General features: G+C 40.7%; 2 protein-coding genes across 2 annotated transcripts; one reads left to right on the forward strand and one right to left on the reverse strand.

The window, feature by feature from the left end:
* Positions 1 to 6,735: 6,735 nt before the first annotated feature.
* SARC_02259 (hypothetical protein) lies at positions 6,736 to 8,738 on the forward strand. The gene has a single exon (XM_014303997.1). It carries the CDS (start codon positions 6,788 to 6,790, stop codon positions 8,591 to 8,593), a length of 1,806 nt encoding a protein of 601 aa, XP_014159472.1. The 5' UTR covers positions 6,736 to 6,787; the 3' UTR covers positions 8,594 to 8,738.
* A 360-nt stretch (positions 8,739 to 9,098) lies between these two features.
* Positions 9,099 to 14,545, reverse strand: SARC_02260 (hypothetical protein; the record flags this gene model as incomplete). Its single annotated transcript, XM_014303998.1, has 9 exons — positions 9,099 to 9,182; positions 9,659 to 9,793; positions 10,156 to 10,336; positions 10,976 to 11,136; positions 11,505 to 11,594; positions 12,184 to 12,333; positions 13,131 to 13,276; positions 13,596 to 13,946; positions 14,407 to 14,545. 9 exons carry the CDS (start codon positions 14,543 to 14,545, stop codon positions 9,099 to 9,101), a joined length of 1,437 nt encoding a protein of 478 aa, XP_014159473.1.
* Positions 14,546 to 15,417: the final 872 nt, after the last annotated feature.

Here is a 15,417-nt window from a genome sequence, read left to right on the forward strand (position 1 = left end):
AAATCATCCTTTGGGAGACGCCTTTCAAATAGACCTCTCCAAACATAATGCGTGGGCTAATCCACCATGGCAGTTAATTGCCCAGCTATTAAATTATGTTCATATACATAAAGCTACCATCACGTTGTGTTGCCCATTACGGAGTAAAGATCCATGGCTCAATAAATTGATCAACATGATTCAATGTGAGCCAATATATTTAGACAGGAAAGTAGATACTTTCCTATATCAGGGTACCCAAGCCGTCCAGAAGACGCCCTGGAGACATACTATTATATGTCGTATAGGTCCCATTGGAACAACCAAATGGACCCCTTCTGAGACCTTCCTTAACAAGGTCAAAAAATCAGAGATTCCACTCTCTACCCAATTGAACGATAAGCAGTTCAATGGCAACACAGCATTTAACGTCTGTGCACAAGAAATACAATCTACTAATGACACTGTTAAAAAGCGTCAGTCTCTAGCTAGGACTCTGTTTAATAACATAAAGTCCAAGCCCGAGGTCTTTCAAACCTTATTTTTAAAGGGATTAATGAAAGACAATCCTGAAGCGTATACACATATAATGCTAATTTAATAAGTCAGGTGTATCTAACGCACATGAGCGCGATTATGACGCTCATGCAAAAACAGGATAGGAATCTGGAAACACTACAGACTTAGAGACCACGCAAGTGGATTCTCAACACCCTACCTTTATTCTGGAAGAGTAGTATGATAAAATCATTCTTGCTTGGCTGAAGCAACATCATAAGCTGAAGCAACAGAACGTAGTAGAAGCACTTAAAGATGCTTATCAATCAGATCAAGCGCTTTGGTTTTGCACCGTTTAAGAGTGTGACTGAAAGAAGACATGACTCTTATGCCCGTCTTGATTGTTCTGAATTTAAAAGGGACGGAAGTCAAAACTTATCCGCCTACAGCATTTGTCCCGAGCTTTAATGCTCATCTTTCATATGTGCTTAAGACACTGAAGAGTAAGAAATGTCCAGTCGACCATTGAGCTTTATTTACTTTCCCATTTTATTTATATCTGAATACTTCGGTAGCGAGATGGCTCAGCTGAATATAGGTTTCTAGGGACTATTAACCTTACCTAGTTGAACCAGATGTGCCAGTCGGATGAAGTCTAAGTCGGTAACTCTTGATAGTGGCAAGCTATTGGTTAAGACAATAACTAAAGACGTCAAGAGTATTTCTATTTTTATTTCTATTTTTTCTATATATAAGATTTTACGAGTCTCTCGGATTCGCCCCAGAATAGAGCGACAACGAAACACTAGATAAAGCCCCTTCGGCGGAAACAGTACTGAGAGGAATATATATAGGCAATGTCTCAGCCTCACAATCCCTCAGAGTATTGCTGTTTTCACGAGGCAAACCTAACTTTACTAAACGTCTCATTTCGTTTATTTATATCGATATGTACACGATATAGAATTTACCTACGCGTTTATTTATTCTAAGGCATTACTATCGCCTTTATTAGACATAATCTTACACTCGGTTGTCACTAGTACCATTCGTGTTAGCGTCAACCCCTCACCACCATATACCCCTGCGCGTACCGAATGAGCGCTTAACCCCCCTTGTCTTTACTGGTAACTTGTGTAAAAATAAAAATAAATTTGATTTATCTTACATACCTTTATCGTTATTCCGTGTGTAGTGTTTACCATTCTGTGAAGTACGGTAACTTGTTGCGCTCATTCCTAAAGGTGTATTTGTTGTTTGTTTGTCAAACTTATTTCAACACGTGCGATTTCAACAAGATTTATTTTGGCATATGATTTCGAAGCCAAGATTTTTTTTCCCCATTTGAGATCTTAATCAAATACTCGGTCTAATTGAGGCCACTTGTGATATTCAGTCTTATTGACGTCACGTGTGATGTTCGGTCTTGTACCGAACTGCTAGTATATGCGTTCCATCTTTCCTGAACCACTACAGCAACTATGAGAGCCATACCATATGTTCATACATTGTATCATACATACTTGCCATTTTTTAAATAAATAATATTATCCCTATACCAGACATCTGTGTTGTTCGGTTCTATAACAAATTCTTGTTTGTACCAGACTGATATATTCTACTTCAGACCTATGATATTCATGTCTGTGCTAATTGCACTACACCTAGTACGTGTTTCTGTGTGCGCTTGCTCAGTACTCTTTGTATGCAAGACTGCTTCTATTTATATGTCTGTCTGTAATGTCTCTTTGCCATCTTGAAGATCACCGTGTCGGTATTGTACACTTTTTCGATAATTTAATGTGCGTCATCTGTGTCATCGATTTGAATTCGTCTCTTTGCAAGTGTCGAACGCCTGTGACCCCATGTTATTTCCAAAATCTAATTGAATAAGCTTCTCATGTAGAACTCAGTTGTATTTATTGCACTTATTATTGCAAGGAGCTGTACCGAAAGCTTATCTATGGTAGTTCATGGTGTAATATGTCACTTGTAAGTCGATCACTCTCGAATGTCCCTTGTAACTTAATTTAGATGCTTATATTCCCAATCTAATCGATTGTTGTGCTATTTCCCTTGTATAGTATTTGTTTTCTGTCCTTGTTTTAATCAATATGTGTACTCTGGTTTATGTTGTGCCTTTGTATCACTTATACATTTCCTTTGGCTCTTGAGATTGGCATTCACTCGTGTTTTCTCTGGTTTGTATGCGTGTGTGCCATCTAATGTCTCTTGCCCCCTACTTAAAAAACTGTATCTGTTAGTGTGTTTGTGAGGTTTTCACTGTTAATGCCTTGTGTTTTAATACTATATTGATCACTCATTGTGTCATTAGTAAATCACTTCTTGGATGCTTTAGGATTTATTAGATGCTTATTAGAAAACTGATTGATCTCTAGCTTCTATCCAGTTTTACTAATGATTATTTGTTTGTTTGTGTGTATGGGCCCGGCGTGTTGTGTGCCACTTGGGTTCCTACCGTTGTTCCCTCAGTGAGATGTTATATGAGATCTCTACTAGAGAGAGAAGGCAATGAAAAATTCAAAAAAGTAAAAACACGCACAAAAAACCCTTATTTCTAAATTCAGAATGAATTAGTCAGATATTCCGGATTGTCGGAAACTACTAAAATAGGGGGGTTTTTTTTGGTACTTGAGTATCATAGCCGTTAGACGGCTATTTAAATAAATAAATACTCGCACTCTCGGCCTCGGCGGGGCCTCGGCTCTCGGGTCCTACTAGAGACTTCTAGCAACTCTACCGGGCGGCATAAAAAATGAGTTTGGTTTGATCTGGGTCTTAGAAAATTAGGAACACACCACCGTGTCCACAGAGCACGTCCCCGCCTCGGGTATGCGGCTATGCGACTATTGCCCTATGCCGGGCTGCGGGCCGTCTCTCAAGTCTCAAGTCTCAACTTGTCTCAAGTTTCAGCCCGACCAGAGCCCAGTGGCCTAAGCCCCAAGACTCAGGGCCCCAGAGTCCAGGTCACTCCAGGGACTAGTGCCTTAGGCCTCTCTCTCTCTGTGAGTAGTAGAGAGGGCGGCAGCTGGAAGGCCGGGCAGAGGGCCAGACCGCCAGCGGCGCTGGCCCCTGAGGCCCCAGGAGCCAGGGCGCAGGCCCCAGAGGCCCAGACCCCAGTAGCCTGGCAGAATACCACATGTGTACAGTACAAAAGATTGTACCCGTTTTGTATAGGAAAACCTTATTATTGTCCGAGTGTTTAGAGTAGAGAGTTTAAAAATATCGTACTGAGAATACAATTGAAATTTGAAATCTCAAATCAGAGTGGTTTTATCTTTTATAAATTAATTAGTTTGGACTTTGGAGTTTGGAGTTTTGACCGGCTCCGGATCATTATTGAACTTCTGTTTTGTTTTGGTATTTATGTTAAGTTTGTTTTGAAAAACAAAACAATCAAACAAATAAAAGCAAGCCCCATATTTAAAAAATAAATAGTGATAGCAAACTTGTCCTATTTACGTTTATAATAAACGTTAAGTTTAAATCGTTCCCACATGTTCGATGACGGTGTATTATCTGGGTTCGAGGTGGAATACTTACATATTATCATAGCCTACTATCAATTTAGACTTTGGAGGGCTAAATATGATATTTTTCTTCAATTTTGTCCAATTATTTTTCGTAAATACATACCGTCATACAGTAGTAAGTTTTGGTTTAAAAAAAAACCCCCAACTCTTTCTCCACATAAGTTAATATTTATATCGTTTCAAGTTTCAACATCAATACCTACTTTATACGTTTACGTTGAACGTATACGGTTACGTATTATACATCATATTTATTTTTATTTACAAAAGCCATATTTTTAACAGATAGTTTTCTAAAATAGCAGTCTATTATTTTAAAAACAAAATAGACAATGTCACAGATCACAGTTTATAAAAGAAAAAAAACCCCTTTGTATAATATGTACATATTGGCTTTCGCTCACTGGGGGAGTTTGGGAGGGGGGGGGGGGGTTGAGCGGTGAGTTGGTGACTGAATATTTTCTCAACCAATCATTGGCTAAATGGTTTTATGAATGCATGTACATTTAAAAAAAATAAAAAAATGAGTGAACAACTGAACATATGTATTTACACCGTACAAAATTTGTTCTCTTTTTGGGTTTTAATAAAAAATAACAACAAATATATAATACAAATATCTGTATTTTAAAAGATTATGCAAATACATACTACGTTTTTAACACCCCAGAGTGACGGAGTGACCCCTAAAACCCATCCATAGACTAGAGGACTCGATTTTAAAGAAGTAAACCTAATTCACTATATTTATGTATCCGGTTTTGAATACAAACCTAATCTTTTCTAGGCTTTTTCTAGAATCATTTCAAAAGAATTTTGCGAAGGCATAAAGTTGATATGTAGCTCCACTGGTGGTTCATACAGTTTTGTATCTGAGTTATGAACAGGATTGTGCACTTTTCGACCATTTCAAATCTTGGATTTCCAGGTCGCGTATTAGCAGTTCGAACCTTTAGATAAGGGTTCTAATATATAATGAATACAAGTATTATTAGTTCAGAACTCATTATTGTGGTATAGAGGGCTTGTTATACTTACTCAAAATCATTTACGTACATGCATATCCATCAATAACATCCATTTGGTGTGCGTATTCCATTATATGGCTTCGTTATGATTTTCAGACTTTAGTTATACTTATATAAGCATAATTAAACCATAATAAAGTTATTGTGATAATCGTTTGCGGGTGAATATGTAGTGAAATCTTACCAAAAGCTCAAGAAACGCGATTCATCGTACAAACAATAATATGGCACATCTCATGGCGTAAACACACTTTTTTCTCAATTTTTGCTGCTGCAGCTTGCATCACGGTTATAAGAATGCATACTGTACGATATTGTTTGGACAATATATGTACGTGACAACTTTGGAACTTCACTAATTACGTATATTTAGACCCAAAAATCGCGTTTTGTAGGATTCCGATGTAGCGTTTGAACCTTCATAGAAGAAGCTCTGCGTGTACTACGACCTTGGCCCCTTCACAGGTTTTAGCATTACATAAGGAAATACTTCATTACTGAAAGCGTAAGCTTTTCTAAGTCCCCGTCAACTTTATCACCGAATTTTTGTCCGTCCCCAAAAATCGGCAGTGACGCCTTTTTTCCCGGCTGGAATGGGTTTTGCCCATTTGAGACCCTATACAAAATAATAGATAGGCCCGAATAAGAATGTCTGAATATAAACAAGTAAACTACCCCTATAATCCGTGTTTTATTACTGAAAGCGTCAACTTTATCACCGATTTTTTGTCCGTGCCCAAAAATCGTCGGTGACGCTGTTTGACCAATTTGTAGACCCCAATGGAGTCCCTCCTCATTTCAGAGAGAAAGACACCACATTTGTTTGTATAATTTTGTTTTGTTTTGTTTTGTTTTTTAAAACAAAACAAAAAAGGCCCAGATATTTTACCAATATTTTTATAAGCGTGATTATCAACAAAATGAAATATCCCTCTGATTATGCGCTTTCAGTGCCTGCGGCGTCCTAGCCGTGTTTTATCTTGAAATGTGCCAAAATATATTGGGATTAGCTAGAAATCCGGATTTAGTAAATCTGGAACGCTTCTATATTTTCGGCCCGATTTAATTCTCTTGGTACGTGGATGGGGTGGTTTGTTAGAAACAAATAGTAAAAAAAACATAAGATCAACTCTTTTTATTTTGGTTTTGTTTAATAAAAAGCAATAAAAAACGAAAGAAAAGAAACCCTTCTTGTTTTCACAATTTAGATAAATACTTGTTTGGTTAAAATTTTTTTTAGATGATTTTTATTTTTATTTTAAAATATATTTATATACAAATTAATACATAGCCTTCTAAATCAGACAATAAATACAACATAAATACATATTTAACATTTGTCTTTTGTTTGTTTAAAAAAAAACTAACATAAGAGCAATTAAAAAAACCACAACATAAATATGAGATATGGCATCAGGGGAGTCTTCAGTCTTGAGTCTCCCTTGACTCTTGAGTTAACTCTTCTTTTGATCTTTCTCGCGATAAAAAAGGCGGGGTATAATCATTCTGGAAAAAGAGGAAATTTTGCTATGTATGAGTCATACCTCATCCGCGATTTGGGCTGCAGCCTGTAGATGGCGGTACTACCAGCAGGAAAGCACAGAGGCTTAGACACGTTTTTTTTTGTTGGCACAGAGAAGTATATATAAGAGAGAACTATTAAGCATGCTTATAGTCATTCTTGGCCTTGCTAAATACTCTACGTCGTCCGCATCAGGATATTTAAAAATGATTTTTGGTAAAGCTATTATCGCTTCCTTAACGGTTGCCGGAGTCACTTTGGCCACGCCCACACCAAGGGGAGTTCTTGACTGGTTGTGTCTAAGCCAACACGTGGTAGATCCTTTCGACCTTGAAGCGTACCAAGGCCGCTGGTACGAAATAGCTGTGACAGATATTCCCCGTCAATCGTTTCAACGAGGGTGCGAATGCACTTTCGCTGAGTACTTTATCAAAGAGGATGGTAATGTGCAGGTGAACAACACATGTCTTAAAGACGGAGAACCTTATTCAATTATTGGAGAGGCAACAGCGGAGGACCCAACTGTAGGCGCATTATCCGTATCATTTGGCGAGAATGATATTTCTAAATTCATAGGTGATGCACCAAATTATCTTATCTTAGATCAAGCAGTCGATGCTATGACTGGCGCGCAGTACACTGTTGTAGGATCTACCTGCAATGCAATTGCGTGGATTCTTAGTCGGTCGCCGAGCATGTCTCAAGTAGCGTACAATCGAGCTAGATCAACTTTGCAACACCGAGGCTATCCTCTTAAACTACTAAACTTGAAGCCCTCTCAACAAAATGATGCTATATGCGCACCTGTCCGTACGGACGAGATGATTGATAAAACCTCCGAGGGGGAATCTGACGAATGCAAGACAATTGCGCAACTGGCAATAGATACTCCATCATTGTCAACACTCTTGGCTGCTGTCAATGCCGCCAAGCTTGTTGAGACACTAAATAGTACAGATGTATACACAGTTTTCGCACCCACAAATGAAGCTTTCAACAATTTACCAGCTGGTACCATCAATTCATTACTTCTAGCTGATAACCGTGAGGCGCTTATGAACGTTCTGCTTTATCACGTCACATCCGGAACTGTCAAGTTAGGTGATCTCAGTGATAAACAAGTTATTGAAATGGCGAATGGCGACACCACTAAGGTCACTATAAATGCCGATGGTACTATGATCAATGATGCAATGGTCGTAGTTACAGATATTGAGGCGTGTAATGGAGTCGTTCATGTTATCTCGACAGTACTGATTCCACCTGTTATTGAGGATGAAGCTTCTGGTATGCCCGAATATTCGACTACTATCCCTGAGGAATCATCGGATACGCCTGAGGAACCATCAGCAATGCCCGAGGAACCATCGGAAATGCCTGAGGAACCATCGGAAATGCCTGAGGTACCATCGGAAATGCCTGAGCAACCATCGGAAATGCCTGAGCAACCATCGGAAATGCCCGAGGCATCATCGGATACGCCCGAAGGATTGTCAAGTGTGGTGGAGGAAACATCGACTATGGACAAAGCCTCGTCAGGTATGGCTGAGGAAACATCGGATATGCTAGAAGCTTCTGCGGGAGCCGGAGAGGAGTGCAAAACAATTGCTGAGCTGGTGGACGACACACCTGAATTGTCAGTGCTGTCGACAGCTTTAAATGCCGCCAACTTGACCGAAACTTTGGCGGGCAATAAAACTTTTACTTTGTTCGCACCCACTGACGATGCATTCGACAAGCTGCCCGCAGGAACGGTGGAGAGTCTACTGGAACCCGAAAATGTGGAGAGTTTGACTAACATCCTACTTTATCACGTAGTGGAGGGTAAGGTCACATCTGGTCAGTTAGTGGATGGTCAAGCCATGACTACGCTGAGTGGAGATATTGTCACCGTCTCAGTAGACAATGATGGTGTCGGCATTAACGACGCCCAAGTACTGTCTGCAGATATTGAGGCTTGCAATGGAGTTGTGCACCTAGTGTCCTTGGTTCTATTACCATCCTCCGCTTAGTGTGTCCCTAGAGTCATCTCCATATCTAAATATATGTATATACAACTGGTATAGTATGCCAATTGACAAGTGAAAACGAAATATCGATGGTAAGCTGATCAATGGCCGTGATAGGCTGTGCTACATGACATCGATATTATCTTATCAAAAATAAAATATATCAACTTACAATATCTTCATCATATGCCAAAGTTGAAAGCCAAAGTTGCAGTGGAATACGACTCATCGTGATGATGTGGTGCATATATATATAACAACCGATCAATTGCTACTCTAGCCACCAACTACCCATGCCGGTATTCCTACTAAGGTTTAATTGTCATCTTGTAAGTCTTCAGCTCCATGTATTGTTCAAAATTTTCACGCTACTGGCATATCGGACAGTACTCGCGATATATTTATGGGATGATAGATAGTCAGTCGCTGCGTTCAATATATCTTTCCCACTACTTCAGTATGAGGCCTCAAAAGCGGTTGCATTTATTCTATACTTAACTGAACAGTCTTAGGTCATAGTGGCAAGAGTCGGCTGAGCTCTTCTCGTTCCAGGTCTGCCACCTTGCTGTGCGGTGTTGAGATCTCCTAATGCCTGCACACACGTAATACATTACAAAACAGCAACAGCCATACTTTAGTTGTGTATCTACGCAGCCGAGTGCAGAACACTCGCAGAAAATATTGCAGACAAAAATAAATGGATAGATGTCAGGCCGCAATTAAAATGTGAGTGCTCATACTCACATGGTTTGGCCCAATGGCCAATGGCACAATGTGAACCATTGAGCATCATGACCGTTTAATTTTATCAAGTCCACACGCTGAGATTACCGACTACAATTTCTAAATTAAGTTTAAGCAAAAACCGTACACAGATACGTGGGATCTGTCCCACTTCCCATGTCCATTGTATTTTTAAGTATGCAAAGGCACACATGCATGGAGAGTTTGGGCTGCTGAGTACTGCATCAGTTGCTCACAATATTTGCTACAACTTTGACCACATACAGGAATCTCGACCGCGAGCACATGTATCCTATTCACAGACACGAACAAAATTGTACATACCTTATCACTAAGTTCAGCTGCGCCGGTTTCGGAGAGTAAATCAATCACATCGTATCTGGCTAAGGAAACCTCATGGCTAACATCATTGCGCTTGTCTGTCAGAGATTCTACTAGTCCCGGCTGAGAAACAAGTTCCTATTGAAGTTGGAGTATATTCAACACAGCAAGTGAGTACTGGAAACTGCACACAAAAAATAAACGGGGCGAGTAGCAATTGAATGAGCGAGATAAAATGAGACACATAAGCACTAGAGAGCACTTACACGCAAAAATACGTCTCGTGTGCTTGCTTTTCTGTCTTTCTATGTATAATGTTAGAAAGAGTAGGCCCTGCTAAGCGCCATTTTGCAACATATAAAATGTAATGTACTCAAGACGAAGATGAGACAACAATTACAGACTTTCGACTTGCCACCGATACTATAAAGGAGTTCAATTCAGCATTGACACAAATCTACACAGAAGCGTTGAATGGATATTGACCTGCCACGACGTACCTTGCGTCCCCAGTCGTGGCCAGCCAGAGATAGGTATACATTGTACACACATATCTTTATGTCTTCGAAGGGCTGTCTCACTAACTGTTGCAGGTACCCAACGAATCCCCCCGCCTCTGATTGTGATGGAAGGCCAGCATATATGCTTTGTTGGTACTGGTCAACGGAAGGATCACGTAACCTGCCGAAATGCAACGAAATAAATAGACCGTTAGGATATATGTTATTGCCGTCTTAAGAAAGTATAGACTGTAGAACAATGGAAAACAGATGAATCACAGCAGCACACCTAAGGGTACATATTTGGAGAGATTGATTGTGCCCACTGAAGGAGATACAGGTTGGAAAGCAAACCATAACATGAAAGCAATAATCGCACGTCAAATTAGAAATCTAGTAAAGGTAGCAAGGAACAGTAGTCGGTAGACCTTCGCAGAGAGAGCCGCACGAAGACAATCGACAGGGCCCTGCTATGATACGTCTTGTAAATATGTATTTGTCTGTTCGGCTGTGCATGCGTCGCCATTGCAGGGGAGTGAGGAATACATAATGCAGGTACACGCACATTTGACATGTTTATCTGCGTACGATGGAAATTAATAGGGAAGAAGCATGTAAATGTCAATGCAAGTGTCAAGTCGGGCATTTCCTCGAGTATGCAGGGTCGAGAACTAAACAGCACAGAAGTCTGCGTATCCACCATACATATATGTAGATATACAGAAATCTCCAAACTATTTTTGTGCCACTTCATGAGGAGCGCATACAAATCAGCAATCCAACTCACAACAAATCAGTCGCAACCTCCATTTTTTTTTACCTCAGCATAGAGGCTAGAGCATTGTGCGCCACGTTCCTCAACTCTGTTTGCGTCCCCACACAATACTTAAGCATGGAAATTAGCATTTCGGGATGGCTAGTCATCACTTCCAGCCCCTCCTTTGACCGGCCTATAGTGCCGATACAGGATATAATTGTGGCCTGTATGCGGTCGATACCACACATCGCGGAGGGGAAAGGTGAGATTCGATAAAAGATAGGATTTGCGGAGAAATGGTCCCTAACGTAAAAGGCTACGGGTAGGTTTATATTAAGAAAACTTATGAAAACTGCCTTTCTATAATAGTATGTCAGAGCATATCTGAAATGAACTCAAATGCACGCACCACTTGTGTACGCTCAAAGGCAGCGCCGTATCCGACGAGTGCATTAATCTCAAATACACGTGCTAGATGGCATTCAAAAACTAGAAGCGAACCAATTATAGGAACACAAACCCCATTCTGTGTCAAGCGTGGAAAACAGTATGCGCTTGCATCGCACTATAATGATGACCTATTAAGAGATACCTTTAGCATGTTGTCATTCGATTCCACAAGGTAATACTTAAACATCCTTGCAAAATCGTTCTCGTTGAATATCTGTTTGAAATGATCACTCTATGCGATAAACCAAGCGTAAAAAAAGTAGTCAGTCACATGTATAGGCAGACAGGCCCCAAGACACGTCCTTCAGTAGTAGTTCCTCCTCAGTTGTAGTTTCTTCACTAATAAGTTCACAGCGCTGCTATGAAACAACGCCTAATTATGAAGCATGCGGCATGACTGTACAGGCTGTTCTCTAGACGCTTGTGGTTAAGAAATCCAAGTTCAACTATGTATATCATATAGTCATTGACATGTATTTAAATGCGCATACACATCACAGCGTACAACGGTTTCGAATTGACATACATTTGTGTTGTTATAAAATACTTACATGATTATATAATGCCAATGAACCCAGAAAATCGCTTCATACGCCAATACGCATACACATACAGGTGCAAAGACATAAACACGAATCCGACTATTTACATTTGAAACAACTACACACAGCTCGCACTTCGTGAGTAGTGAGGCTCATTCTAGTCGAAGCACATTCGACAGACATATATTTGTATGTGAATATATTTGTATATATGTATTATTATGGTAGTTAGGAACCTATAGTTGTATTTCTGCGTGTAGACACGACACAGATTCTTACCTGATAATTAGCGAGCCCTCCATAGAAATGAAGCACGCTCGGGAGAATATACGATGTCAAAGGATCGTCCAAGTTGGTGACGGATTTTGATAGCTCGGATAGCGCACCACTCTCAACCAAAAATTGATAGATGGTGGGGGAAGCACTCATCTACTTTCAATGAGAGAAAAAATTGAACGCAGGTGATTTCCAAGAGACCATAGTTAAAGTGGTGTGCGTGCACTCTCGGGTGTTTGGGGTTGGTGCTCGGTAGACATGTAGACGTGGCTCCCAAATAGTTTCTAACTGGTGGAGTCGAACGGGGATAATTAACTCTGTCAATGCAAAGACACCCGTAGGGGAAAAACTATATTTTGGATATGCGGAGGCAACACCGAGAAAGCTGCTACTAGCTCATGTCTGGCTCAGATCATATTTCTTATTGATGTAGCCCCATCTGCATTGTCCTCCCACCAGGGGAAATATTGTAAGCACAACATCACACACAAATACAATGCATGGATACAAGTCAATACATCTATTACTACACGTACAGATTACTGTCTTCACTATCGCTGCATCATTTGCTCTGGATTCTGAGAACCAACAAAGTACAAACAAGACTGGTTTAAAAACTATGTGCCAATGTAGCAGACTGCGTGCATGTGCAACGTTGTAAAACGTTTCTAGGAGCGTACAACACGAGTGACAATTGTATTACGCGACTGATAGCGCGTGAGAAAACAATTTTCTCGCGTCTTGTACACACTCCCCCCTTTCCAGAATTCTTGTAGTCTTGATAAAGCACAAATTTAAAAGTATAACATTTGCATTCATACGTACGGCTGCATGGCCCCAACACGCAGACAGCAACCTGATTATACTCTCCAATCAACCAGAAAGTCCAGCTACTGGCATTCGTGTCGTACACATAGAACAGTACATAACAAGCAGGTGCATATACGTACCTCTGCAAACAACTGCACAACGCTAACGCGCAATAAGGGATCGTCCGTCAGCAGATCGGCTTTGACTCTGTCCAGCAGATGCACGCGTTCAAAATTCCTTAAAGCCTTCGAGGAGATCGTCGCCGCGCCCACCACCGCATCATAGGCTGCATTATTTAAAAAATAAAGTTTTCATTGAGGTTTAACGGGCTGTGTTAATGGGGAATTGACAGACTGTATTGCACAATTTTAATTGTGAAGACGATCGTAATTAGGGAGCACGCATCGAAACGATATAATGCTTATATTATGTGTGGTGACAAAATTACTGGTGCGGATTACTAGAAATAGGAGCCTTTCTAGCCGTTCTCTGTACCTTCACTTTGATATCCAATTCAGCATAAAGTCGATTTAACCAAGATCACTCGTGACTAAGGCCTAAATACAACTTATCCATGTATCACCTTCTCTCACACGCCCACTCACCCCTGAACCGGGTCACATCGTCATGCAAAGCGGGATCCATGAGATCGTTCAGAATAGCCGTGACCTCCGACCCACACAGATACTCTAAGCCTGAATCTGTCCACGCCAGGCTGGCCACTATGCCCGCGGCGGCCTGGGCAATAGCCAACTCTTCGTGGCTGATATATACCAGCGCTTCGCCGAATATATCTGTCTCTTGAAGTGGTGCTACATGTTTATCTGTGGTCACCAATTTTTTGATCTGACCGAGACATAGCAGTTTCACCTCGGAAGCGGAAGACGCAAGCCCAGAACGAAGAAAACCTATGTTCGTCTCAGTCATCAGTGTATCCACAGACAGGCCGTCCAAAACTGCATGAGCAAGTACAGAGGAACACATATTTATTCGAGTATATATATACATATTTATGTCTGTAACTGTGTATTGATATGTAGCGAATACCAAAATTCAAAACAACGTGCACAATTTTAGTTAAATCCACAATACCAACTAATAACTGTGCGTCAAAGCAAAGATGTAGGCGAACAGTGTACTGATTGCGGTGGTAACTATATGACGCAGTTCGTGTACAGGAGTGCCTCGGGGATAGCTTCCAGGCAAATCAGCCACGCCCGATGATAGTATAGTCACCTGCTACTTTGCAGCTCACCCAAAAATAGAGCTGGCAAGCGCACTCACTATCAACTGGCTCAAGTGTTCAAACGGTTATAGAGATGCACACACACGGCAGTGGGAAACCAACCATATATTTCGAGCACAGGCCCATGCCGAGATTCGCATATATCCTCAAGAGGGTAAGCGATAGCCTACCTTTTCGGAGAACATTGCAAGCTGACGGAAGCTGGTCATCCAACAGGTCTCTTAGAAGTGCGAAGAGGAGCAGAAGACCAACTTCCTGCTCTATTTCCTCGGCGCGCTGAGGCCTACCATCTGCATTTTTTTTTTCCATGTAGCGTACTTTCAATCATTTAGCGATGATACAAAAAGTTATTTCATACCTATCACATGCTTTGTTAATCGAAACCCAACACATGTATGCTACCTTGAGAGGTGAGGTGTAGTCAACATCTAGTTAGAACTATTGTCTGCGCGCAAGGTGTTCGTCCGTTTTATGCGTATATTTAGATACTTTCAAGGAGGGTGAGATCCGCCTCTAATCTACTAGGTATCGCTCAACTTTAGTGCCAAATTAACAAACGCGGTTGTCCATTGAAATATGCTAAACTGTACGGCCCATTGGCATCGTGCTATTGACCATTCTGCTGACTGTCCGACCTCAATTTAAGATAGGAGTAGTCAAGAAGACCCGATTTTCATTGTTGAGTGACCCCTGACACAAGCATAGTCAACGTATCCCAAACAATACGGACAGAGACAATAAATCTGTACTCACGGAGACAAAGCTACAACAACCACCCCAATACGAACGACTACCGGCCTGATTAGAGATACCTACGGAAATGAATGCACGTATTGAGCTATACAAAGGGATGCGAAAACAAAGTCGTCTTGTCGTAAATACAAAATTTCTCGTGAAGTTCAAATTCCGACTGTCACGCAACCACACATTTCGGTATAAATATAGCACATACACGAGGACCGAATCTGCATGTACATAACACCGCCTCAGTGATTTCTCGATAGACTGGTTCAAAGGAAGGAATACTAGGTTTCATGTTTCATTATAAAATCATAAATCTTCTGCTCTTCTACCATATGTTATAAACAACAGTTTGGACGATGAAGAGTAAGTTGCTACAGATGCGCCAAGTGTCCCTATATATATATATACATATATATATATATATATATATATATATA

Source organism: Sphaeroforma arctica (genome assembly GCF_001186125.1).
Source record: "Sphaeroforma arctica JP610 unplaced genomic scaffold supercont1.99, whole genome shotgun sequence".
NCBI classification, from domain to species: Eukaryota; class Ichthyosporea; order Ichthyophonida; genus Sphaeroforma; species Sphaeroforma arctica.

What these genes read in the sequence shown, in the direction of transcription:
- SARC_02259 (XM_014303997.1), top strand. Translation starts at nt 6,788, where the DNA reads ATGATTTTTGGTAAAGCTATTATCGCTTCCTTAACGGTTGCCGGAGTC.